Here is a 27,657-nt window from a genome sequence, read left to right as displayed (position 1 = left end):
CGGAGCCTGGAGCCTGCTTCAGATTCTATGTCTCCCTCTCTCTCTGCTCCTCCCCTGCTCACGCTCGGTCTCTCTCTCCTTCAAAAGTAAATAAGAACATTAAAAAAAAAAAAAAAAGAGAGAGAAGCACAGTCTCTGATGGAATAACACCTCTGTCATTCTGCATATCTAACTGGTGGGTTCACAGTGATTTGATGTAGCTGTGCTAACACTGGAGACTTCTATTATGTCTTTTAGTATTTAAAATACTAAAATACGTGTCGTTTTATTTTAAATTAATTCTATTTCGTTTAGGGAATCATTAATTTAAAAATCTTAAAATACATAATTTTAAATTAATTTTGTTTTTCCTTTATGTGAGGGAATGATATTAATATTTTTGAAATTACATGTTGAGGTAGATAATATCATCTATAAACGTCTTTCATCAAAGTAAAGTAGATATGGGAAAATATTTATTGCAGGGTGGGGGTAGTAGCATTGGGTCTGAGGTTGAATACCATCGAACTAAATAGAAACACGAACTGAAAATACATGGAGTTGTAGTGTTGGCGATCTTCCTGGTAACTTATATCTTTCCCAGGATTCCAACCACACCTGGGAGAAGAATGAGCGCCTGATGTCTTTAAGAATGTCAACGGTGCCCAGAGATCAGGGGGTCTACGACAGCTTCAAGATTCATGTCTGTACCAGAGACCGCTGTCCCCCATTGCCTGTCCCTTCCAATCTGGCTAAGAGCTCCTGGGGAGGTGGAATATCTGGTCCGCTGAAACTGGCAAATAACAGTTATGAATACGACCGCGGTTGGGTCCCAGAAAGGGAGGGGTCGTTGGAGATTAAGTCATCTGGGCTCCCAAGCCTGTGGGCACAGAGCAGGTACTCAGGCCGGCAGGGCTCCGGGCAGCAGAGGGCGCTGTAGCGGGAGCCGCACCGGGCGTGCCGGGCCCTCTGGCGCCAGCAGGCCTATCGCCTCCTCCGGCGGCTTCCGGCGCGGCTCCTCAGAACGAGTGGCGGTGAAGTCATGGATCGCAACCCTTCGCCGCCGCTGCCCAGTCGGGATGAGGAGGAGGAGGAGGGTGCTGGGGGAGACTGCATAGGGAGCACGGTCTACAGCAAGCACTGGCTCTTCGGTGTCCTCAGTGGACTCATTCAGGTGTGGAACGTCTCGCCTCGCGTGGGCTCCCTCCCTTTGCCCCAGCCCTTCGTCCACGCCTCTGGCAGCCCCCTCGGGCCCAGGGAGCCGCCATCCCCCTCCCCCACCCCGACGACCCTTCTCGGGGCCTCGCGCTTAGAGTCCTGGCCGCCTCTGCGGACCCCAAAACTTCGGGAGCCTTTCCCAGTACCTCTCAACACAACGGGAGATAAGTGACAGGGAGACTAGAATGCCTACGGTTAAAATATTTTACTTTTACAAATTCTCCGAAAATGTCTGATCACGTACATACATTGCTCGTGTTTTTGCTCTCCATTCCCAGTGTCGTTTCTGAAGCCTAGGACCCAATTTATTTCGTGGACGTTTGTTGTAGAAGAATAAATGGTGATTTGGAAGTCCTTCAGCTCTGATACCAATAGCGTGGCTTCGGCACCTGTTTTGGGCAGGTCACCTAACAGTTCAGAGCCTCGGTTTCTTTCTCAATTTCTATAAAGTGGGATGAAAATACCTTTGTTATTGTATATAGCGTTATTGTGTAGGATAAATAAGATTATCGTGGGCACAGAATGCTCACCATAGTGTTTGGCTTGTAGAAGCTCTCAGTACATGTGAACTTTCTTCTCCCACGTTTCACTGACTTCTTTACTTCCAGTCTCTGTCCTCACCAGTGCATCTTCTGTCTAGATGCCAGAATAATCGTCCTTAAACAAACCAACCAAAGAAAAAAAAAACCAAAATGTTTTTGGGAACTCCTTTTAGTTTCCTTTGCCTGCAGGAGAAAAATCCATATTTCTTAGCTTGCAGTACAGCTTTGCAACCTTCCCAGACACATCTGCCCATAACACACTCAACTACTCACCATTCCCCAAACATTGCCAGGCCGTTTTCTTAAATCTGAACTCTTGCACTTTCTTAGGTATGTTCTTTTCCCCCCTCTTCACAAACAAACTCCTGTTCTCCCTCAGAGGTTTAGCTTAAAGATTACCTCCTAGGAGAAGTTTGCCCAAACTCTCCAGGCATAGGTCATTGGTCCATTGTTTTGCTTTCACAACTCTGCCCACAATTCACTTGACTCCCATAGTCTTTTGCTGTGATTATTAGTTTACATGTGTTTTCCTCTCTAGGGCCTAAACTGCTTGAAAGCAAGGGCTTAAATTTATTCATTTGTGTATTTGTACCCCAGTGCCTCGTAACAGTATTTACTCCACGAATGTTAGATGAACGTTGGTCTACCCAAGGTAGTAATTTTTTTAAATTTTTAAAAGTGCAAGTGGGGGAGGGGCAGAGAGAGAGGGAGACACAGAATCTGAAACAGGCTCCAGGCTCTGAGCTGTCAGCACAGATCCCAATGCGAGGCTCGAACCCATGAACCGTGAGATCGTGACCTGAGCCAAAGTCAGACGCTTAGCCGACTGAGCCACCCAGGTGCCCCAGGTAGTGATTTTTTTTAAACAAGGTTTCTGCAAGAGAAGATACTTTGAGGACAGTGCCTTTGTGACTTGTGAGTGATTATAGGATAATATTACTTGATGAGTACTACGGGCAGCTTTTATCCATGTCATTTCTTCCTTTGTGTTGAAGATGGTTAGCCCTGAAAACACCAAATCCAGCTCAGACGAGGAGGAGCAACAGATGGAGCTCGATGAAGAAATGGAGAATGAAATTTGCAGAGTCTGGGATATGTCCATGGATGAGGTATGGGGTTGGAAATGAAACCGAAAAGACTGTTGGGGAAGGAGATGGTGAATGGATTTTTTTTTTTTTAAGTTTCAGTCCTTAAGTCTCTGGGGAAACACTTTAGTGTCTGTAGTCATATGGTACAGGGAATGAGCTGTAAATGCTAAACTTTTGTCTTGGGAGGGTAGAGGGTCTGAGCTGTCACTAGATTGGGGCTAAATATATAGTTCTCATGAATGCAGGAATGCTTGTAGTGCAGGAAAGTTCTGATACTTATCTATGTAAAGAGAATGCTGACCTTGTGTAGGAGACCACTGATGTACCATAATTAAATTAGAAGGGGACAAGAGGGAACCATGTGTGTATAAATTGCAAAATAACATTTTAACATTTGCATTGTACTCTGTAGCTCAGTGGCATTTTCATATGTATTATTCCATTTGTTTTTCACAATAACCCTGTGATACAGGTAGTACCCTTATCTTACAGGTAAGAAAAGAGGTGAGGGTTGCCTGGGTGACTCAGTTGGTTTAGTGTCTGACTCTTCATTTTGGCTCAGGTCATGATCTTGCAGTTTGTGGGATCCATCCCTAAGCTGGGCTCTGTGCTGACAGCGCAGAGCCTACTTGGGATTCTTTGTCTCCCTCTCTCTCTGCCCGTGTACACACGCTCTAAAAATAAACAAACACTAAAAAAAAAAAAGAGGCGAGAAGAGATTGACATACATAATCTCTCACTTAATTATTTGGACTTTTCCACTAGCTTCCTGATTAGAATCCTTGTTCTGGTCTTTTTACTTCCCTCTGTCCTCCACAATGCCATGAAAGCTCTCTTTTTCCTAAACACAGATTTAATTGTGTTCTGTCTTAAAAATTGTCCATGGCTGTTTGTTATCTTCAGCTGTTTTTTTGATACATTCTTATTGAGGTATAATTGACACCAAAAAAAGTGTGTATTCTTGAGGTGTAATTGATGTACAGAAATTGTTCATATTTAAAGTGCATAATTTGAAAAATTTTGATGTGTATACATGCATGAAGCCATCACTGTAATTAAGAAAGAGACATATCTAGGGGTGCCTGGGTGGCTCACTTGGTTGAGCGTCCAACCTCGGTTCAGGTCACGATCTCACAGTCCGTGAGTTCGAGCCCCGCATCGGGCTCTGTGCTGACAGCTCGGAGCCTAAAGCGTGCTTCAGATTCTGTGTCTCCCTCTCTCTGACCATCCGCCGTTCATGCTGTGTCTCTCTCTGTCTCAAAAATAAATAAACATTAAAAAAATTTTTTTTAAATAAAAAAAAAAAGAGAGAACGTACCTCTCACCCCCAAAAGTTTCTTTGTCTCTTTGTAATCCCTTCTTCTTGCCCTTCCCAGCCTCCACCCTCTCTGGGCAACCACTGATAGTCATTCTCACTTCAGAGCAATTTGCATTTTCTAGTGTTACATAAATGGGACCCCTTTTGTTGGAGGGGTCTGGCTCTTTCACTCAGCATCATTGTTTTAAGATTCATGCATTTTGTGTCTTTCAGTAGTTTATTTTTTTATTGCTGAGTGTTATTTCATTTTATGTAATATCATGATTTATTCATTTATTTCTCGGTTGATGGATATTTGAGTTGTTTGTAGTTTATTATAGTTAAAGCTGAATTTTTGTGTATAAGTATGTTATGGACATGTGTTTTCCTTCCTCTCGGCTAAATATCTAGAGTAATATGAGTCGTATGGTAGGTGTATGTTTAACTTTTTAAGAAAGTCTGAATTGTGTTTTTTACAGAGTGTGTAAAAAAATGTGTATTTTACAAAGTGGTTTTTATATTTTACATTATCATAAGCAGTGTATGAGATACAGTTCCACATTCTCCTCTTCCTCACCAACACTTGATGTCAGTCTTTTGATTTTAGCCATTCTAGTAAGTGTGTAGTGATTCTCATTGTGATTGTGATTTGGATTTCGCTAATTACTAATAATGTTGACAATATTTTCATGTGTTTATCTGCAGTCTGTGTATCTTTTGGTGCCTGTTTGACTCTTTTGCCCACTCTTTGTGTTGTTTTCTTAGTTGTTTTTATTTTTTTCTAAAAGTTTTATAACTTTAGGTTTTACTGGTAGGTCTGTGATCCATTTTGAGTTAATTTTTGCATGTGATGCAAAGTATGGATTGAAGTTTACTTTCTTTGCATATGGATGACCAGTTGTTCGAGCTCATTTTTTTTTTTTTTTAATTTTTTTTTTCAACGTTTTTTATTTATTTTTGGGACAGAGAGAGACAGAGCATGAACGGGGGAGGGGCAGAGAGAGAGGGAGACACAGAATCGGAAACAGGCTCCAGGCTCCGAGCCATCAGCCCAGAGCCTGACGCGGGGCTCGAACTCACCGCGAGATCATGACCTGGCTGAAGTCGGACGCTTAACCGACTGCGCCACCCAGGCGCCCCGTCGAGCTCATTTTTTAAAAAGACCGTCCTTTCCCCACTGAATTGCCTTTGTACCTTTGTCAAAAATCAGTTATCTGTATGTACATGTGAGCCTATTTTTGGATGCACTCTTCTGTTTCATTGATCTATTTGTCTGTCTTAATTCTGTTTTGATTGTTTTGATTTTTGTTGATTTATAATAAATCTTGAAATCAGGTAGTGTTGATCTTCCAACTTTGTTCTTTCTCAGAGTTGTTGTCGTTGTCCTGGGTCCTTTGTATTTCCATACTAATTTTACTATTTAAAAAAAATTTTTTTTTTATGCTCTGGTTTCTCTTCAAATTGCATAAATCTTTCGCCTTTTACTAAAAAAATTTTTTTAAATGTTTATTTATTTTGAGAGAGAAAGAGAGAGGGAGAGCGCCTGAGTGCACACGCAAGTGTGAGGGAGAGGCAGAGAGAGAGAGAGAGAGAGAGAGAGAGAGAGAGAGAGAATCTAAAGCAGGCTCCAGGCTCTAAGCTGTCAGCACAGAACCTTACGTGGGGCTTGAACTCAAGAACCATGAGATCATGACCTGAGCCGAATTTGGAGGAGGACTGAGCCATCTAGGCGCCCACCATACTAATTTTAGAATCAGTTTGTCAGTTTCTACAAAATGCCTGCTAGGATTTTGGCTGAGATTGTGTTGAATTTATAGATCATTTGGGGGAAGGATTGATAAATTGAACAGGTATATCTTTCCATTTATTTAGGTTCTCTCTAATTTCAGCAAAGTTTTATAGTTTTTCGTGTATAGGTATGTCACATCTTTTCTCAAATTTATTCCTAAGTATTTCATATTTTTGGATACTATTGTAAATGGTATTTTTAAAAATTTCAATATCTGTTCATTGCTGGTATATAGAAATATGGTTGATTTTGTGTGTCATATCCTGCAGCTGGTTTTCATTTATGAAGAGAAGTTTTACTACTTTTTCAATTTGAATTGCTTTTATTTCTTTTTCTTACATTTACTCTGGCCAGAACCTCCAGCATGAAGTTGACTAGAAGTGGTAAGGGGGGCATCTTCTTGTTCCTAATATGGTGGCAGAACACCTGGTCTTCCACCACTAAGTATGATGTAGTTACAGATTAAGAAAGTCCCCTTCTTTCCCTAGTATGCCTAGAGTCTTTATCAGGAATGGATTATGTATTGTGTTACACTTTTGATGAGTCAGTTGAGATGATCACGTAGTTTTTCTTTTTAGTTTGTTAATATGGTGTACTGAGTTGATTGATTTTCAAGGTGCTAAAATCTTGCTTAGAACGTTTATCTATCTTCATGAGAGATACTCGTTTTCTTGTCATTGTCTGGTTTTGGTACCAAGGTAATGCTGTCCTCATGGAGTGGGAACTTTTCCCTCTTCGTTTTCCAGAAAGAGTTTGTGCAGAATTAATAGTATTTCTTCCTTAAATATTTGGTGGAATTCACCAGTGAAGTCATCTGAGCTTGGAGTTTTTGTTTTTTGTTGTTTGTTTACTTTCAGTTTTGTATATTTACTACTTTTAAAAAAATAAGTTTTTTTTTTTTAAACAACAGTTTCATTAAGATATAACTCACTACCATAAAATTCACCATTTAGTGGTTTTTAGTATATTGTAGGAAAGATTTTAAATTCAATTCCTTTAAATAGGTATAAGGCTATTCAGGTTACTTTGGTAGTTTATGTTCTTCAGGGAATTTATCCATTTTATCTAAGTTGTCAAGTTTATTGGTGTAAAGTTGTTCAAAGTATTATGTTATTGTCATTTAATTATCTGTAGCATCTGTAGTGATGGCACCTCTCTTCATTCCTGATCTTAGTAATTTGTGTCTTCTGTCTTTTTCCCCTCATCATTCTGGCTGGAAGTTTAATTTATTGATTTCCCTAAAGGCTTTGTTTTGTTGATTTTCTCTGTTGCTTTCCTGTCTTCTATTTCATTGATTACTAATTTGCCCTTTTTTATTTTCCTCTCTTTACTCTGGTTTAATTTGTTGTTCTTTTTTAATTTCTCAAGGTGGAAGCTGAGGTCATTTGATTTGAGACCATTCTTCTTTTTTAATATAGGTGTATAACACTATAAATTTTCCTCTAACTATTGCTTTGGCAGTATCCCACAGATTCTGATATGTTGGGGTTTCCTCTTCATTTAGTTTAGTTCTAACTTTCCTTTAATTCTTCTTCAGCTGCTGAGTTATTTAGCAGTACATTGTCTAGATTTCAAATATTTGGGGGTTTTCAGTTATTTATCTGTTACTGGAGTCAGTGAACACTCTGCGTCTTTTTAAAAATATATTTAGACTTGTTTTATAGCTCAAAATGTGATCTATCTTGGTAAATGTTCCATGTTCACTTAAAACGAATGTGTATTTTGCTGTTGCAGGGTAGAGTGTACTATAAATGTCAGTTGGATCAAGTTGGTTGAGAGTATTGGTCAAGTCTTTTTTTCTACTTGCTCTACAATTATTGAGAAGCTATGATTTAAAAAAAATATTTTTTTAAGAGCTAGAACCCATTTTTTAAAATAAAATCTTAATGCGAAATCCTCAAATACATAATAGGTAAAACAGAGCTGCTCTTTGGAAAAGATTGTTGGTGGAAGGGAGGGTCATGTTCTTGGCCTCCTTTTCACCTTCTTAGGGTAGCTCTTGAAGCACTGCTAGAGAACTGAGCTGTCCACCAATAACTGGTATAAAGTCCTTCCAGTGTCACAGCCTTATCCCCTACCATTAGTGTTTGAGCAGGACCAGAGACTTGCAGATGCTTTCTGTGTTTTCATGTGTTCATGCTCTGTTCATGCCACTGTCTGCCTGGAATGGCCTCCAGCCAGCAAAATCTTTCTCATCTTATATGACCCAGCCTAAATGTCACCTCTCTGTGACACCTCCACAGACACTCCAAACAGAATTCGTCTCTTCTGGGCTCTCATGAAACCTGTTCACTCTGTTGCATAACACTTACCTTGTTATTTGGCCTTTGTGTCCTCTGATAGATTAAGTTCCTTTTCTTAAAAGCTTAATGTCACCTCTTTAGAGGTACTTTTCTCTGATACATCTGAAGTAGTCCTCTCCCATGTTGGCTTCTAGCACATACTATCTTGTTAATCTTATTTGTAGCACTTAGAAATTATGTAGTTCAGTTGTTTATGTGTTTATTGTTTATTTATCTTTCTAGAATAAAAACTCCATGAGACTGGGAACTTATCTAGCTTGTTCACTGTTGTGTCCCCCAGAGCCTCAAATAGTGCCTGTTACTTGTGTTTTTCAGTAAATACTTGAAGAGTGAATGAATGAATGCATGAGTGAGTGAATGAATGAATAGCTGGGAGGTAGCATTGGTGTGCTGGTTAAGAGTATGGCAGTCACACTCATCTGGATTCTGTTCTTCTGGATCTATTCTACTGATTGTATAACCTTGGGCAGGTTGCTTAACCTTATAAAACCTGTTTATTAGTGGAATGGGGCCAATAATAATGACTACTTCATAGGGTTTTGAGAATTAAATGAGATAGTGTGCAAACCACTTCACTGTACTTGGTATTTACAACTTGCTCAATAAATGTAAATTGCCATTATTATTATTATTATTGCTGTTGATATTGTTAGGTCACCTAACTCTTTGCTACCCTAGGAATTATTAACTGTCATTAAATAAATCAGTCCCTGCATGCCCTAAGAGTTGGCCACGTGACAAACAGCACTTTAAACACTTAGAGTGGGGAGCATCTGTTGCTGTGACTTTCAGTTTGGAGTGTGTCTTTGAAAATACTGTTTTCTCTGACTGTGCTCTCTTAATAATTATAGGATGTCGCTTCCAGTCAACAGTCATGCAGGTTACCTTGGTTTCAGCTGCTATGAAGGATTACTGCCTCTCTCTTTGAGGTGCCTTCAAGTCCCTTTGAAGAGCTTTTTCACCATAGCCTGGGTTTTAAGTTAAGCTATCGCAAATATACACTTCAAGTTTGGTGAAAATCTAAGGCAATAGACCACCAGAAACTTAATTTTATTTAAATATTGTGCAACACAGACATCCACAGCAAGCTGATTTAGTCTTGGAACATGCAAGATTGGGTCACATGTCCACTCCAGGTTCATTCACCGGTATGGTGTGTCCCTCTAGGCAGTATGGCCTGGGCAGACTCTAGGAAGGAGGTATGAAGCTGTAGTAGTTACGTCGTGATCAGAATTATTTTCTGTTGAGAATTTTGAAAACACAAATTCTCATTTGGGGCATGACCCAGTAGGAGTTTTTACCTGTTTCCCCCGTTGTGTTTTAAGCTCTTAGAAGACACTAGTTAATGAGTTTTACTCTTTTTCCTTACCTCACCGTCTATCAAGATACCTGGCAACCAGCAAATGTGTTTGAATGAGTTAATGAACATTGCTGGTAGATAGAAAGATCATTAAGGTAAATACATTTAGGGCAGAAAAAGAAGACAATCCCCTAGACTATCACAGTTTAGATTTGTTTATGGATTTTTTCCATTGCCTTGGGACCAGATAGCACAAAGACTCTTGAACGTTACTTTTGCATAATGATACAGTTCCTAACCTATGGCTTTTTTCCTTGAGCCTGAAAGGAGTTACACATAGAATTATTATTTTTTTTTATGTTTGTCTGTACTATGGGATTTAAAAAGGACTATTCAGCATCCAAATTAACACTCATTTTTTAATTTTCAGGATGTGGCTTTATTTCTCCAAGAATTTAATGCCCCTGACATATTTATGGGAGTATTGGCCAAATCCAGATGTCCTCGATTAAGAGTAAGTATGTACATTTTGAAAGCTTCCTCTTTGGAGCAGTAACAGTAGAAGTGCTAGAAAGATAGTCTTTAGGGACGCCTGGGTGGCTTAGTCAGTTAAGTGTCCAACTTCAGCTCAGGTCATGATTTCACGGTTCGTGGGTTCGAGCCCCGCGTGGGGCTCTGCTGTGCTGACAGCTCAGAGCCTGGAACCTGCTTTGGATTCTGGGTCTCCCTCTCTGTCTGCCCCTCCTGTGCATGTGCTCTTTCTCTCTCTCTCAAAAATAAATAAACATTAAAAAAAATCAGTAAATCAGGAATCAGGTTTAAGAACCAAAAAATTAACTTTGTAAAAAAAAAAAAAAAAAAAGACAGTCTTTAATTTTCTTACTGGCCACAAATCAGTCTACAGATTTTTATTGAACATTGCCTGGCACTAGGTAATATGCTGTTTGAAATTATTAGAGTCAAATCTTTAGATTTCGGTTGGATCAGGGAGATCAGTACTTTCATTTAACAGCTGTGGAAATCAGGCATAACTGAAGTTATGTTGCTAATATGTGGCAGAACAGGGAACATTGCCTGGACCTCCCATTTCTGTTGATTGCTCTTTTTTATAAATAAAATCCTCCATTCTTAAAAACCTTCATTCTGAACTCAGCCTGACTCTGAGGACTTTTCCATAATCTGAATCTAATTCATCTTTCCAGCATAAAATCTACCCTACAGATGGTCCTTCTAATTTAGCAAGGCCTGTCTACTCCTTGTCTCAGCTTACTGTGGTCATCACCATCTCCATGCCTCCCTTTATACACCGTCCATCCCCTCTCAGTATTCACATCTGTTATCCCAGGGGTTCTTTTCATCTAAGCCTTCCTAAATAAGTAAGCTCTCAGTGGCCATTGCTGCTGGTCAACTCCTCAAAAGAATTATCTGTGCTTCTCCTTTGGTCTTTTATGTTGTGTTCTTGTGTCATTTAGGTTGCCATATGCTATGCATATCATGGGTGATTAGGAAGTATTAAGTAATTATACTTATGAATAACTGCTGTTCACTGGGTATTTGGTTTTACTACTCTATGAGATAGGAACTTATCTTCACTTTATAAATAAAAGAACTAAGTCTCTGGTTAATTTTTCCAGGGCCATACAGCTGGGAAAGCTGGGGTGTGAGCCTAGGCCGCTTGACTTCAGTATAACCACTCTATTTCTTTGCCTCTCTTTTTTTGAAAGTATGGCGAAGTCTGTAGTATATTTTTACAAATTGAATGCTGAATTCAGATTTTATTTAGGGCAGTGTTTACCTGAATTGGGGCCTAATGAACTGATGAACTGTCTTTTTCTTGGGTCATTAATATAATGACCCAAGAAATTAATTAACAAAGATTTGACAGTTACATGATTTTCTCCTGGATCATTCTAATTTAAATACATTGACTCATGATTAGTACTTAAAGAAAATAAGCTAATGTCAGTAATGGCACCTTTCAGGAATTAGTCATATCATTATATATGTCTGTGAGTCACACCCTATCTACTGCAGTGGTCCTCTGACTTGGCCATATGTTAGAATCACCTAGAACACAGGCTCTCAAAGTTTGGCATGTCCCAGAACCACTGATTACTGGGCCCACCTCCAGAGTTTCGGATCCATCAAGTTTGTGGTAGAATCGAGGGTTTCTAGTAAGTTCCCAGATGATACTATTGCTCTGGACCAGGGCCCACATTTGAGAAGCTTTGCCCTTGGGACCTTTTAAAAAATCCTGAGTTAGGCCCTACCCAGATCAGTTAAAACAGAATCTCCAAGTGTGAGACTCCACACAGCTTTTAAATTTCCCTCAAGCTGATTCCAGTTAGCAGCCAAAACTGAGAAACTTGGTCTTTGATTGGAAGTTCAGTTATTCTCTCTTTAGTTTGTAAGGGAAATTTATGTTTCTTTGCTGACCCTATTCTCTTTTAATCTTTTCCCAACATTTGACAGCTGTCGTTTTATTGAAACTTTCCCTTCCTGGAGCATTGGTGCCACCTCATTCTTCTAGTCTCTGACCTCTTCAGTCACTTCTCTGTCACTTTTACTGACTTTTCTTTCTTCCTACAGAGTGTGGACTTCTTCTAAGGTGTAGACCCAGAACCCTCGTCCTCTTTGAATTCATTTCCTTAGTGAGCTTATCCACACTTTACAATCTTTAAGTTGTGAATCTGTGCCTGTGGGATCAAAACTGTGACATTCCTTCTGACTTCTGGTGCCACGTCTTCAACTTTCTTCAGGCGTTCTCTGCTCGCATGCTGCATTTTCCTGTCCAGAGTCCCGCATGTTGTAACTCAGTGATTAACACACTTACCTGGTCATAAAATTTACGTGTTGTGTTTTGCAAACAGTAGCCTCCTAGACCCTACCCTGGAGATTCTGATTCTGTAGCTCTGAGATGGGACTCAGAAATCTGTATTTTTAACACGCTGCCTGCCCAAATGATTCTTATGTTCCAGTAAGTTTGGAAACACTATCCTAACTAAACTCATTGTGTCTTTTCCAACACTTCTTTTCCAGTTTTCCTGTCAGGGGGATCAGTATCTCCCACTGGGGAAATGAGAAACTTGAAACCTAAGAGTCATGTTCAACTGCCTTCTCCCTTTGTCTCCCATCAGATTATTTTGCTTTCCACCTTGAGTCTTCTCAGCTTCATCCCTTTCCATGCCTTCCAGCATCACCCTCATGTTGCATCTTGATTACTGAGATGCAGTATGGCATAGTTGATAAACGCTCAGCCTCTGGAACTCTGCTGTTGCCTAGTTGGGGATCCTGACAAGTTGCTTAATTTCTCTGTGGTTTAGTTCCCTTGTCTGAAAAATAGGGATAATAGTACCTGTCTCATAAATTATTATATGAAATTGTATATGGAAAGTGCTTGGAGTAGTACCTGGGCATAGTAAATGCTAAGTAAACATTGGCAGTTATTACTGAGATTATTAACTTCCTTTAACATATTTTCACTATCATGCATTATGCATTTTGCTGCCAAAATAATCTTCCTAAAATAACATTACAGAATGCTGCTCCCCTCCTTGAAGTCTTTATGGATCCAGATAGCTTCCTAGATTAAATCTAACCTCTTCCAACATGGCATTCAGGTCCCTTAATCCTGATCCTTTTTACCTGCTGTTATTTATTTATCTCGTGCTATTCTTCAATTTTGTGCAACAGCCAGGCTGCTCCCTTGGTATTCAGTGTATGAGCCATGTGCATTACTCCCTCCCTGCCTTTGCTGATCCTTTCCCCCTTGTCTGAATGTCTTTCTTCTTCTTTGCATGTCTGAATCCTACTAATCATTGAACACTCAGTTCATCCATAAGATTTCTTCTTCCATAACTTGTGCCTGCCTTTGATCTTTCTTTTTCTTGTCAAATACTGTAAACTTGTCAAGATTAGGTGCAGGCAGTATATATATTTCTATATGTTACCTCTTCTCCCCCCAAACTTGACTCAGTGAAAGTTTTTTTCAAGTTATTATTTTTGTATGTGTCTTTCATCTTAGAGCCTTTGTGACCTGTGACGTTTAATTTGGCAGGAAATCTGTGTGGGAATTTTAGGTAATATGGCCTGTTTCCAAGAGATATGTGTGTCCATCAGCAGTGATAAAAATCTTGGGTAAGTTTTATTATATAAGAACTATGTTTTTACAAAATAAATTAATATTTCATATCTCTTAAGAAATCCTAATACATAGGAGATATAGGAAAATTGTATGAAATGTAGTGCTTCCTTTCTCCTGATGAATAGTATCTAGGAACTTCATATATTGATGGTAGCTAGGGGCTTCCACAGTGTTTGTTGGCAGATTGAGGATTTAGCCCTGTTTATTGGTAGTAAAAGGATCTAAACAATCAGCAGAGGGTAAGCCTGACCGGATAAGACCCAGCAGGGCAAAGCTTGGTGATGGGGCACCTGACCAGAGTCTCAAACAAGTTAGGCTTAGGGAATCCAAGGGCCCAGAGAGCCGGTCTGGAAAAACTAAATTTACTGACCAGGGTGACCCTGAGAACTCTTAAGATTGGGGAACGGGATTTACCAGTAGACTAGAGAATACAGCGCAGCCTCTGTGATTCAAAGGCTTTCTTACTTTTGCTTGGAGGCTAGTTCTCTTTCCTGTGCAGGAAAGTTTTAGGCAGAGGGTTTTTTAGTGGTGGAAACCCTAGTGGTTACTTTAAGAGGTCTGAGAATACTCTAGAATTATATACTAAATGTTGTGAGTGTATACATTTTCTAGGCAGAGGGTTCATGGCTGTTAAATCAGAATTTTAAAGAAATTCATAATAGATAAGTGTTCTGGATGGTTATTGTCAGCTAGGGCTATGAGGCTTTATCACAGGATTTAAGTACCTGGGTCTCTAAAATAGAGCTGACTACCTCTTCTAGGTGTGGAATGACTTTAAGATCCTTGTTTAAGGGGCTCCTGGGTGGCTCAGTTGGTTAAGCATCTGACCTCGGCTCAGGTCACAATCTCATAATTCGTGAGTTCGAACCCTGCATTGGGCTATGTGCTGACAGCTCAGAGCCTGGATCCTGCTTTAGATTCTGTGTCTCCCTCTCTCAGCCCCTCCCCCGCTTGCGCGCTCGCGCTCTCTCTCTCTCTTTCTCTCTCTCTCAAAAATAAGTAAACATTAAAAAAAAAAAGATCCTAGGTTAAGGTATTTATTCCTCCCTCAGTAATTTAACAATCATTCATGGAGTGAATGACCTAGGATTATATTTGGTCTCTAGTGGTTCCTATCAAAAATCTGAGGACACGTAGGGCACCTTGGTGGCTCAGGCTCAGGTCATGATCTCGTGGTCCATGAATTCAAGCCCTGCATTGGACTCTGTGCTGACGGCTCAGAGCCTGGAGTTTTCTTCGGATCCTATGTCTCCCTCTCTCTCTGCCCCTCCCCCACTCACACTCTGTCTCTCTCTCTCAAAAAAAAAACTAAGAATGAGTCATGTTAAAAATAATATGAAACAATTTATTTTGGTGATAGGATATAAATTTGTTCGGCCACTTTAGAACAGTTGGGCATTATTTAGTCAAGTTGGAAGATAAGCAACGCAGATGTTGTGACCAAGCAATCCCACTCATGTATATGGTAGGATAAACCGTGCACATGTACATCAGAGGAGAAGTGTTACAGGAGCATTGCTTGAAGTGGCTCTAAGTGGAATTAATCCATATATCCATCAGTAGTAGGCTAGAAACATAAATTGTTTTATATTCATATGATGGAATGTTCTGCAGCAGTGAATCAAAGAACGATCGCTGTAGGAAAACATGGGTAGATCTTAAAGACATGGTGTTGAACAAAAGAACTAGACTCAGAAGAATATATATAGTATAATTTTTTTCACAAAAAACTTAAAGCCAAAATATATGGAATAATAAAACTATAGAGTAAAGCAAAGAAATAATTGCTGAAAAAGTCCAGAAAGTAGTCATTTCTAAGTGAGAAAGAGAATTGGGATTTGGAAGGGACACACAGGAGCCATGGAGATGAGACACTGTTCTGTTTTCTGTAAACATAAGTGTTTGCTTTGTAATTATTCATTAAGTATAAATTTGTATTTGTAGGCCTTCTTTTATATGTACTACACAATTAAAATGTTGAAAAAAAATTAAATGAAAACCCTACCTTGATACTTGAAATGAGAGAAATGATGCATATTGGGTTAACTTTTTTGTTTTTATAGACAGGTGTTACTGCACTGTTTGTATGATTCAGACCCTCCTACTCTGCTGGAAACAAGCCGGTATGCTTTCTTCTTTCTATGTATTCTATATGCTCATTCATACAGGAATCTTGGACAATAGAGTTAATTCTCCATTCTTGAATTTCCTTTAATGTTTTTCAAAATAGATACTAAGTTCACATTTATTTTGTAGGTTGTTGCTTACTTGTCTTTCCCAGACAGAAGTGGCCAGTGTCTGGGTTGAAAGAATCCGGGAATATCCAGCTATTTATGATAGTATTTGTTTCATTATGTCAAGTTCAACAAATGGTAAGTCACCATGTAATCTTGGAAAAATTTTTGGTTCTATTTAATTGTTAGGAAGCCATGTAACTATTTCTGGAGGTTGCTTAAAAAAATACATCTAGTGTCAGGTGAAAAAGTATTTCGATTCAAGATATAAAATTTCTTCTTAAGCTGCCAGGATACTGATCAGTCCCCCATTTAAAAATGAAGGAAGAGGTCACCTGGGTGGCTCCATCATTAAGCTGAGCTGATTTTGGCTCAGGTCATGATCTCACAGTTTGTGAGTTCGAGCCCCACATCAGGTGAGCTTGAGCCCCACTTAGGATGAGCTCAAACCCCGCTTTGGGTGAACCCTGCTTCTCTCTCTCTCTGTCTCTCTCTCTCTCTCTCTCTCTCTCTCTCTCTGTGGCCCTTGTGTGATTCTCTGTCTCTTGCTCACTTGAGCCTTCTCTGTCTCACTCAAAAAACAAAAGGAAGACAAATTTAAACAAAGGAGGTGAATAAATCTCCCTTAATAAGTAATACTTTGGTAAGATTTGGTTTTCTTGGAATAGCTTTAGGAATGTTGGTTAATCTTACTGCTTTTTAATTTTTTTTTTTTTTTTTTTTTTTATGTTTATTTGCTTTTGAGAGAAAAAGAGAGACAGAGTGTGAGCAGGGGAGGTGCAGAGAGACAGACACAGAATCTGAAGCAGGCTCCAGGCTCTGAACTGTCAGCACAGATCCCATTGGGGGTTTCAAACCCACGAGCTACGAGATCATGACCTGAGCCAAAGTCGGACACTTACCAACTGAGCCACCCAGGCACCCCTAACCTTACTGCTTTTAAAATTTTGCTTCTCATTTCAATAACTATTTTATCGTCTGCAGTTGACTTGCTGGTGAAAATAGGGGAAGTTGTGGACAAACTTTTTGATTTGGACGAGAAGCTAATGTTGGAATGGATTAGAAATGGGGCTGTTCAGCCTCTGGACCAACCCCAGGAAGATGCTGAAGAGCAGCCAGTGTTTAAAATTGTGCCCTGTGTACTTGAAGCTGCCAAACAAGTACGGTAAGCGAGCTTTTTGCGCAAAATGTTTTGGGAAAATCCAATTGCTGGAAATATCCATAGATGTAAGTTTTAGTTTCTTTTTGACAGGATGAATAGCACCCCATCAGTCTTTGTCAGGTTGGATTCACTACTAATATTTGTGGTAACCCTGTGTTTGCTCTTTTTAAGAATCATAATGGTTACAAAGTACCTATTCTAATATTAGTTAGCTATAGGCTATTTTCCAGCATTAATTATGGTTATGGTCTTAAAATCTTCTGTAATTTTGTGTAATTTAAGTCATGTAGGAAAGATTTTCTGGTGTTTTATTTTCCATTAAACATTTAACAACTTTTTCAGTTAACGTCAGACGGCATTTGTTTTCTTGCTTCTTACGTTTATATGTCAGTCTTAGATAAGTGACTGAATTTTGGGCTCTGATGTCTTGCCAGGAGTGATTACTAGGTGTTGTAGGTCATTGAAACTGTTTCTTGCTAGTCACTAGAAAATTAACTTGTGAATTGATCTGCTTAATGTTCAGTCATATAACGTTGGTGGTTAATAACCCACCTAAAGTCTTTTATGTCCTTTATCCAGGTGGATTAAACTTAACATCTTTTCTCCAAACCTGCTTCCTCACTATTCTCAATGTCAAATATCAAAGTAGAGTTTTTATTTAATTTTTTCAACATTTTCATTGTGAAGTATGGTGTATATACAAGAAAGCCTATAAAAACAAATTTATACTTAATGAATAATTACGAAGCAAACACTTACGTTTACAGAAAACAGGGCCTCATCTCCGTGGCCCCTGTGTGTCCCTTCCAAATCCCAATTCTCTTTCTCACTTAGGAATGACTACTTTCTGGACTTTGTCAGCAATTATTTCTTTGCTTTACTCTATAGTTTTATTATTCCATATATTTTGGCTCTGAGTTTCTTGTGAAAAAAACTATACTATATGTATTCTTTTGAGTCTTAGTTCTTTTGTTCAACACCATGTCTTTATGATCTACCCGTGTTTTCTTACAGTCATCGTTCAGGCCACTGTCTCTCAGCTAGACACCTATGGCATTCTCTCACCTGAGTTCCCTACCTCAAGGCTGCTCCTTCCAAGCCTAGACTCTAGAACCATCTTTCCAACACACATACTCATCATCTCACTCGTGTGCTTCAAACTCTTCCATTGTCTTCCTTAGGATGAGGTCCAAATTTTTTTTTTTTATATAGAGAGCATGCAAATGCTTGAGCAAGTTGGGGAGGAGTGGGGGGGGGGCAGGGAGAGGGGTAGAGAGAGAGAAAATCGTAAGCAGGGTCCACATTTAGCATGGAGCCTGATGAGGGGCTTGATCGACACCCCTGGGATCATGACCTGAGCTGAAATCAAGAGTCAGATGTTCAACTGACTGAGCCACCCAGGTGCTCCAAGGTCCAGGTTTTTAACAAGCATGGCTTACAAGACTCTGCAGTGCCTCCCCATCCTTATTACTTGTTCTGTGTGTTTCAACCATGTGAAGTTTCTTTCCTCAAGGGAACCAACCTCTCTTGGCCTTCAAGCCTTTGCGTACCATGTCTCTTTTACCTCAAACATTCCTCCTTCATGTCTGTGCTTAAATATCATTTCTCTCTCTCTTTTTTTTAATGTTTATTTTTTATTTTTGAGAGAGAGACAGAGCATGAGCAGGGGAAGGGCAGAGAGAGAGGGATACACAGAATCGGAAGCAGGCTCCAGGCTCTGAGCTGTCAGCACAGAGCCCGACGCGGAGCTCGAACTCCCGAACTGTGAGATCATGACCTGAGTCGAAGTCAGATGCTCAACCAACTGAGCCACCCAGGCGCCCCATAAATATCATTTCTCTTAAGATGCCTTTCTCAACTCTCTAAACTTAGTTAATACTGCTTGCCATGTGGTTCTCTGGTACCTTAGACTTACTTTAGTGTTACAGTCCTATCATTTTATCATGATTGCTCCTTTAATTATCTTCTTTTCTTTAGACAGTAAACTTTGTGAAGATACAATGTTTTACACGTCTGTTTTCCCATCTGCTAACATAGTGCCTGAAAGTAGTAGGTACTTAAATATGAGCCTTCTTTTTTATTGTTCACTATATTTTCACTTAATCATTTGAAGAACTAAGATTGTGAGCTTCCAGGAATCCAAACTGTTGATCACAAAAATTATACTTACGTGCTTTTAGTATTCTCAGCTAAGGGAGCTAGGGGAGTCCTCTGAAGTTTGGAGGACATTGTTACTGTTGATGCTTGCTTGCTGCAGTGGGCCTATCGTTCATTCTATAAAAGTTTCAGTCATTTTTCGTCCTGATTATTTAAGTAAACCGGAATGATAAAGTATCACCTCAAAGGTTTCTGCATTGTTGCTTTTGTGGGACAGGGCCAAAAGGAATTTTTACTTCTCATTCTCGAGTGTTGATTATATTCCATAGTATCTCTTTGTTTTTTGACTGTTTTTGCCATTAACATGTAAGTTCTGGTGAGCACCAAGACTTCGCCCTTTTCTTGTTTTATCCTTAGCACCTGGGACAATGACTAGTACAGAGTGATAAGTATTTGTTGAATGAATGAATGATTGCAGTCCCACAGAGTTGTTGATTCAGTGTTTTTGTTTTTTGAATTTAGTTCTGAAAATCTAGAAGGGCTCGATGTTTACATGCATGTCTTACAGCTGCTTACCACAGTGGATGATGGAATTCAAGCTATTGGTAAGGTGTTTTATAGGGAAGCACAGGAATTACTCATTGAATTGTTTTGTTTTTATATAACTACTTTTTTTTTTTATCATTTCTATTAAGTACAGTGTCCTGCTACTGGAAAAGACACTTGGAATTTACTTTTTGACCTGGTCTGCCATGAATTTTGCCAATCTGATGACCCACCCATCATACTTCAAGAACAGAAAACTGTGCTAGCCTCTGTTTATTCAGTGTTGTCTGCCATCTTTGCTTCACAGGCTGAACAGGAGTATCTAAAGATAGAAGAAGGTAAGTAGCATTTTCGTTCACTAGAGTAAATTCTAGTCTGTTAGATTTTAGAGCCCCGGCTTGGGATTATTGTTCATTTGGTTTGTTTGTTTGTGTTAGTACTTTTATTCCCCTGATTATAAAAATATGACATGTTCACTACAAAAAAATTTGCAAAATTTATAAAAGGAAGCATAGTGCTTATAATCCCACCATCCAGAGATAATTACTATATACTCACATGCATATATATTTTTAAGTCCTGCTTTTTAGGCAACTTTTTAAATTTAGAAGTATAATATGAATATTTTCCTATGTAAACGAATGGTTTTTCACAGAGTGATTTTTTTTTTTTTATGACTACAATTAAATTCATGATCCATTTAAAATCTAATCACTTGTTACATGTGAGGTATGGCTTCAGCTTTTTTCCAGATTGCTATTCCGTTATCTCAACATCATTTAGTGAATAATCTGGTTTATCCACACTGATTTGAAATTTTGTCATTTACTGTGTTCTGAGTTTCCCTATATGTTTTATTCCCTTCTATTGCTCTATTCATGTATCAGTAGCTATAGTTTTTAAATTATTAAAACTTTACGTTTTAATGCCGAGTAGGGCTAGTCTCCTTTCATCCTAATTTTTCAGAATGTTTTTGACTATTATTCTTGTTTAACACTGAATTTGACAAGTTACAAAAACAAATCTTTTTTTTAAATTTTTAATTTTTATTTATTTTTTTAATGCTTTTTATTTATTTTTGAGAGAGAGAATGCTCTCTCTCTAAGCCTAAGCCACCCAGGCACCCCTAGTTTTATTTTTTATATTCATTAAAAAAATTTTTTTTTTCAAAGTTTATTCATTTTTGAGAGAGAGAGAGAGAAAGAGTGTGAGCAGTGGAGGGGCAGAGAGAGACACACACAGAATCTGAAGGCTCTAGGCTGTGAGTTGTCAGCACAGAGTCCAACGCGGGGCTTGAACTCATGAACTGTAAGATCATGACCTGAGCCAAAGTCAGATGCTTAACTGACCGAGCCACCCAGGTGCCCCTGTATTCAGTTTTTACTGTAGGCTAATTTAAATGATTATTCAGTTTTTGAAGAAATCATAATCTTTTTGAAATTTAACTTAAAGAAACATACTAAAAGAACATACTAAAAGAACATACTAAAAGAAACATCCTAAAGCTTTGTTTAGGATTTTAATGATAAAGTTGAAAATTCAAATTCTTTTTCTCTATGGCCTCCAAAGGCATGATAGGACTGTTGCCCAACTGTTGAAATTTGTTTTGTGCCCTCCTTCCCCCTTGCTCACTTGGCTTGAGCCATAATGGCCTTTTAGTTCCTCAGACCGTTTCCTCTTTGGGGCTTTTGCACTTACTGTTTCCTCTACCTGATATGTTTTCCTGGGCTCTTTACCTTGATGCTTCTCTATTAGTTCTCCCCTCAAAGAGCCTCCTCTGCTGACTGCTTTATTATATTCTCTTTTAATTTTCTTCCTAGAACTCACCCAAAGTTGAAATGATCTGTTTTATTCATTAGTTTATTTGAGAGCCTCTTGAAGGCTATGGCCTGAAAGATCTTGTTTGCCACCATATCTGTAGTACCTGAAATAAAATATCTAGTAACTAGTAAGTTGTACTTAACTTACAGTACTCATAGTACTTACTTACAGTACAGTACTGTCAGTACTTTTTTTTCTTTTACTTATTTCTTTTTATTTTTTGGTAAAATTTTTTATTTTTTAAAATTTACATCCAAATTAGCATATAGTGAAACAATGATTTCAGGAGTAGATTCCTTAATGCCCCTTACCCGTTTAGCTCATCCCCCTCCCACAACCCCTCCAGCATCCCTCACTTTGTTCTCCATGTTTATGAATCTCTTCTGTTTTGTCCCCCTCCCTGTTTTTATATTATTTTTGTTTCCCTTTCCTTATGTTTACCTGTTTTGTCTCTTAAAGTCCTCATATGAGTGAAGTCATATGACTTTTGTCTTTCTCTGACTGACTAATTTCACTTAGCATAATACTCTCCAGTTCCATCCACGTAGCTGCAAACAGCAAGATTTCATTCTTTTTTTATTGCTGAGTAATACTCCATTGTGTATATATACCACATCTTCTTTATCCATTCATCCATCGATGGACATTTGGACTCTTCCATACTTTGGCTGTTGTTGACAGTGCTGCTATAAACATTGGGGTGCATGTGTCTCTTCGAAACAGCACACCTGTATCCCGTGGATAAATGCCTAGTAGTGCAATTGCTGGGTCGCAGGGTAGTTCTATTTTTAGTTTTTTGAGAAACCTCCATACTGTTTTCCAGAGTGGTTGCACTAGCTTACATTCCCACCAACAGTGCAAAAGAGATCCTCTTTCTCTGCATCCTCGCCAACATCTGTTGTTGCCTGAGTTGTTAATGTTAGCCATTCTGACAGGTGTCAGGTGGTATCTCATTGTGGTTTTGATTTGTATTTCCCTGATGATGAATGATGTTGAGCATTTTTTCATGTGTCGGTTGACCATCTGGATGTCTTCTTTGCAGAAGTGTCTATCATGTCTTTAGCCTATTTCTTTACTCGATTATTTGCTATTTGGTGTTGAGTTTGATAAGTTCTTTATAGATTTTGGATACTAACCCTTTATCTGATATGTCATTTGCAAATATCTTCTCCCATTCCGTGGGTTGCCTTTTAGTTTTGCTGATTGTTTCCTTCACTGTGCAGAAGCTTTTTATTTTGATGAGTACTCTCAGTACTTTTGAATGAATGAATGAATCAACACAAGGAGGAGAGACCAGATGTAACTGGATAATTCCATGCCTCTTTTGTACACTAGATCTTCCTCTAATTGACAGCTTGATTCGTGTCTTACAAAACATGGAACATTGTCAGAAGAAGCCAGAAAACTCAGTAGACTCTAACACAGAAGAAACGAAAAAGTCTGATTTAACCCAAGATGATTTCCACTTGAAAATCTTAAAGGATATTTCATGTGAATTTCTTTCTAATATTTTTCAGGTTTTAACAAAGGTAGGAAAGAAATATTGATGGTTTCATCAGCAAAAGAAAGTGTGGGTTGCTTAATGCTTCAAACCTTATTATTACTGTAGTATTTTTTTAATATAAAAGTATAATTATGTTATATAAATTTGGGAAAATAGAGAAAAAACTTATCAGTGTAAGTTTATAATTATAACCCAGGAACTGATGTAGTTTGGTATATTTATATATGTGTTTTTCACATGCTTTTAACCAGTATGTAGACTTTTTATAGACTGCTGTTTACACCAAACATTATATTATGAGCTCTTTTCCAATTTTAGTATATATGCTGCTGAAGCAAGCACTGTGAGCCCTTTTCCAGACTCTAAATTTACTGACAGACATTTCACCAAAAGCCAGTTTATTTAATACCCAGTTTGCCAAAAACCCAGTTTTCAAAATTTACTGCAAACTTGTTTTAAGGAGTATTCTTCCTGAATATGCTCAGGATTGTTAGCATATTATTTCTTTGGGCATACTTTCTTTCCATGTATCTTAGAAAAAATATAAATATAACCATTTAGAATATATTCATATTCATTGAATTTTTTTAAGAAGAATATTTCTTAAAAGAAGTTTCTGTTATTCTGGTAATTTTTTTTTTTGGAGGGGGGTGTGCGGGGTGTCAACTATCCTGCTTCCTTTTCCAGATTTGGGTTATTAGTTTGGCATAGATTTTCAGAAGTCAGATTACTGGGCTTAGCATTTTTAAAGTGAAGATGACTGAGGCTTAATGACTACATACTACCAAATGCTTTCATATGAAAATGCTGGGTTTACATGATTATTACTATTGGGTATTACAATTTTTATATTAAAGTTCAGTGGGTGAGAAATTATGCCTTATTTTGACTTGCATTTTTTTTTTTTTTAGTGAAGGTGAACATCTTTCCATGTATTTGTGTATTATTTGTGTTTCCTACTTTATAGATTTATCTGTTTTGATTATTTACATAAACTCCTTGGGCAATAATATGTCTTTTGCATATTCATTGCAAGTATTTTTCCCATTGTTTACTGTCACTTTTATGTGATTTTTTTTAATTTTTTTTTTTTAACGTTTTTATTTATTTTTGAGACAGAGACAGAGCATGAATGGGGGAGGGGCAGAGAGAGAGGGAGACACAGAATCGGAAGCAGGCTCCAGGCTCTGAGCCATCAGCCCAGAGCCCGACGCGGGGCTCGAACTCACAGACTGTGAGATCGTGACCTGAGCCGAAGTCGGACGCTTAACCGACTGAGCCACCCAGGCGCCCCAATGTGATTTTGTTTTTAGAGGGATTTTTTTTTAAGTGGCAGGAATGTAGAAGGAAGGTGGACTGAGAATAAACCAGGATATGTCATGAAAATTCTTATGTATTGTACTTCATGGAATATGGATTTAATCTTGAGGAAACTGAGGAGCTACTGGAGAGTTCGGTTTTAAGGATCAAGTGATATGATCTGTTTTTTAGAAAGATTACCCCAAAAGCAAGAGAGAGGATTAGAACTGGAGACCTACAGACCAACAGGCTGTTATGGGTGGTAACCTTTAAGAGTAATCTGAAAAATATTGAGAGCCTAAACAGTGAAAGTGTGGATGAAGAAGGAAGGATGGGATGAGAGAGATTTGGTAGAGTAGAATTAAACTCTTAGGAGGATGGGTCAGCAATAAAGAAGGAGGAAAAATCTTGGCTGTATCCCAGGTTACTGCTTTGTGCAGCAGGGTGGGTGGGTGGTGGTCTCCTTCCCTAAAATAGGATTACAGTGAAATAGTGTTTGGGTTTACATAAGGGGGGGATGATGCTGGGTTCAGTTTGGGACATCTGAAATGCCCATAGGATCAGTACGGAATTATATATACTGATTTATATTTATTAATCAGATAAAGCTTTAGAAATTTTCCTCTTCTGGGGCTTTGGGTGGCTTAGTCAGTTTAAGCCTCCAACTTCGGTTCAGGTCACGCTCTCATAGTTTGTGAGTTCAAGCTCTACATCGTGACAGCTCAGAGCCTGGAATTCTGTGTCTCCCTCTCTCTCTCTCTCTCTCTCTCTCTGCCCTACCTGCCCCCCCACCCACATCTCTCAAAAAGAAACATTAAAAAAAAATTTAAAGAGGTTTTCCTTTTTTACCAAATCTTTTTTTGTTTGTTTTAGGAGACTGTGGCTCAGGGAGTAAAGGAGGGCCAGTTAAGCAAACAGAAGTGTTCCTGTGCATTTAAAAACCTTCTTCCTTTTTATAGTCCTGTGGTGAGTATGAATAAGCGTATAGGTGGCTGAGTTTTAGAGGATTACTAAATGTTTCTATGTAAGTGCTTGATCTCTGAGACCATTGTCAAAAAAGATCGTGCCTGCAATTCACATGACTTAGTGCCCTTGTCAGATAAATGACTGCTGGGTAATTCACGGGACTAGCCTGAATAGCTATTCTAATTTTAAGAGAATGGAGTCAGCCCTGAATTTATTGGACCCCTCACTGTTATGAAGTAAGCATATATATTAAAGATAAGATTCTTAGGTGAGAATGGTCAGTAGGTTTTTATCATTCTTCAAATTATATCACATTTGCTACCATTAGAGGCAATTTCAAAATAGGAATTTTTTTAGGAAAATGTAGTATGGAATGTGGGAGGGAGAGGCCATGTCAGTAAGGAAGAGGATAAAACTCCAGTAGTGGACCCTAAAGGGGAAGCATTGGGAGTATAAACATTCAAGAATTTCAAGAATAAAACAAAGTGGTATGAGCTCGTCCCTTCTTTGATGTTTCAGAGAACTGAGAATGACTGTAATAGTCTTTATTGTCATCTGGGGATTTGTCAACATTTGTTTTCCTTTGGACTGTTTAGAAACCACGGGTAGAACATTTTTATAGTCACCAATCAGTATCGTAAACCACCTTTTCTTCTACTTCCATTTATTTGGTTCTTTTGTTTGACTCACAGATAGAAGACTTTCTCAAAATTCTACATGAAGTTGATAAAACTCTTGCTGATGACCTGGAGGAAAGCTTCCCAAGTTTGAAAGTTCAGACTTAATAACTGAATTAAGTTTCCTTTGCCCAATAAATGAACTTTATTTTCTTCACTGACAGTTGATATTGACATATAGGAGATGTTAGGTAAAGCCTGTTGGACCCTTATTGTCTGGTGCTACACTCATGCTCTTCTCCCTGCTCCAGTCTTATCTCACTTTCATTTGGCATTGGAATCAGGAGTTTCCTCTGCCATCAAATCCCCACTTCCCTTTTATGTATGGTTTTGTGTTTATTTGCCCTCTTCAGGTAAAGAAAACAAAAATACAAGCTTATCACTGAGGTTCTTTTTAGATTGAGGAGTTGGTGAAGATTTTCTTCATACCTCTTAATTTGATTTTTATGTGAGAAATTTGTATTTGTATCCACTAAAGTACATTCAGCTGCACTATAGAAAACCCTATTGTAACAACTTAATCTGATAGCTTTTATGTTTCTAATGCAATAAGAAATCCAGAGGTGGGCAGTCTAGACCTGATTTATTTGACTCAGGGATCCTGATTCTTTTTCCTCTCCACGTGGTCTGCTGTGTAGGCCTTTGTGTTTGTATTCATTGTCTTGTGGTTAAGGGGGTTATAAGACTAAAGGACAGCCCTCCATGGCCAGAACTGTGTTGCAAGGCCATTCTGCATGTATTTGAAATCAAGTACATACTTTTTTTTTTCTAAGATCTGTATAAGAGAGAAAGGCAAGAAGAGAAGGGAGATGTGAAAGGCTTTTTGATAGTCTGTGGTGTTTGCTACAGTATGAAAACACATCTTAGCCATTCTGTGACTCTTAATTGTGTCACTTACATGCCAGATTGTCAGTAACAATTCAAAGGCAGTGTTTAGTTTAGCTTTGTTACAGTTCAGTTTTTCTTCAAAGTTGTAAGTATGAAGATAAAAATGTAACATTTTGATGAAAGTACATTAGCAGAATTCTCTATTTTCAGCATAATTCCAGTGGTTGAATTTCAGAAAATGATTTGCTTGAGTGAATTCACATTTTTAAAATTAAGATAGAGGGAGCTTAAGAACTTCTGATTGGATACAGACTGCTATACATGATTTCCCTCACATACTTTTATCATTCTTTATAGTGCTCCTGAATTAAATATATTCAGAGAATCAGCCAGGTACACTTAGGGAAGCATTCAGTTTGCATTATTTTAGTTACTGAAAATAGAATTTTTAATAAGTTTTCAGAAAATATCAGGAATAACAAAGCCAGCTTTTTACCAATCTTCAGGTTTTTTTCTGGGTTATTTACACTAATGTGACTATTAATCTAGTGTTGTTTGTGGGATGAAGTGAGGTTAGGATCCTCTTACTCTGCCATCTTCCCAGCCTCCTCTGCAAAGCCAGCTCTTTAAACCTGTCTTCTGGTATAGCCCGTTCCCAATTTATTGCAGAATCTTCTTGGCTCTAAAGCATTGGCCTTGTCTCACATTTTGTATTTTTTCCTTAAGTGACTTTTACTGATAAAACACAGGATGTAGCGTTATTGAGAAGAGTTACACCCTTTCCAGTTTGGTGCTCGTTTTATTATTGAAAGTGTCCCTGTTGGAAAGAATTGAACTATAAAATTAAAATCTTACTATTGAAA

At 38.4% G+C, this 27,657-nt stretch overlaps 1 protein-coding gene across 3 annotated transcripts; it reads left to right on the top strand.

Moving 5' to 3' along the window:
- The first annotated feature begins 999 nt into the window (after nucleotides 1-999).
- SAAL1 (serum amyloid A like 1) lies at nucleotides 1,000-27,657 on the top strand. 3 transcript variants are annotated; one of them, XM_042906164.1, is made up of 12 exons: nucleotides 1,000-1,153; nucleotides 2,735-2,848; nucleotides 9,947-10,030; nucleotides 13,574-13,653; nucleotides 15,724-15,783; nucleotides 15,917-16,032; nucleotides 16,879-17,059; nucleotides 19,676-19,758; nucleotides 19,849-20,037; nucleotides 22,856-23,049; nucleotides 25,197-25,289; nucleotides 25,982-27,657. In XM_042906164.1, exons 1-12 carry the CDS (start codon nucleotides 1,022-1,024, stop codon nucleotides 26,072-26,074), a joined length of 1,419 nt encoding a protein of 472 aa, XP_042762098.1. In that variant the 5' UTR covers nucleotides 1,000-1,021; the 3' UTR covers nucleotides 26,075-27,657. The 3 variants fall into 3 exon arrangements, with proteins under 3 accessions (XP_042762098.1, XP_042762099.1, XP_042762100.1); XM_042906165.1 differs by lacking the exon at nucleotides 1,000-1,153 and adding an exon at nucleotides 1,319-1,537; XM_042906166.1 differs by lacking the exon at nucleotides 1,000-1,153 and adding an exon at nucleotides 2,567-2,587.

This window comes from Panthera leo, chromosome D1 (genome assembly GCF_018350215.1).
Source record: "Panthera leo isolate Ple1 chromosome D1, P.leo_Ple1_pat1.1, whole genome shotgun sequence".
Lineage (NCBI taxonomy): Eukaryota > Metazoa > Chordata > Mammalia > Carnivora > Felidae > Panthera > Panthera leo.
This window is presented reverse-complemented; position numbering and strand designations above follow the sequence as displayed.

Coding starts and splice junctions, on each gene's coding strand:
- SAAL1 (XM_042906164.1), top strand. CDS start 1,022: ATGGATCGCAACCCTTCGCCGCCGCTGCCCAGTCGGGATGAGGAGGAG. Junction 1,154..2,734: donor TCCTCAGTGGACTCATTCAG/GTGTGGAACGTC, acceptor TTTGTGTTGAAG/ATGGTTAGCCCTGAAAACAC. Junction 23,050..25,196: donor TTTTTCAGGTTTTAACAAAG/GTAGGAAAGAAA, acceptor TGTTTGTTTTAG/GAGACTGTGGCTCAGGGAGT.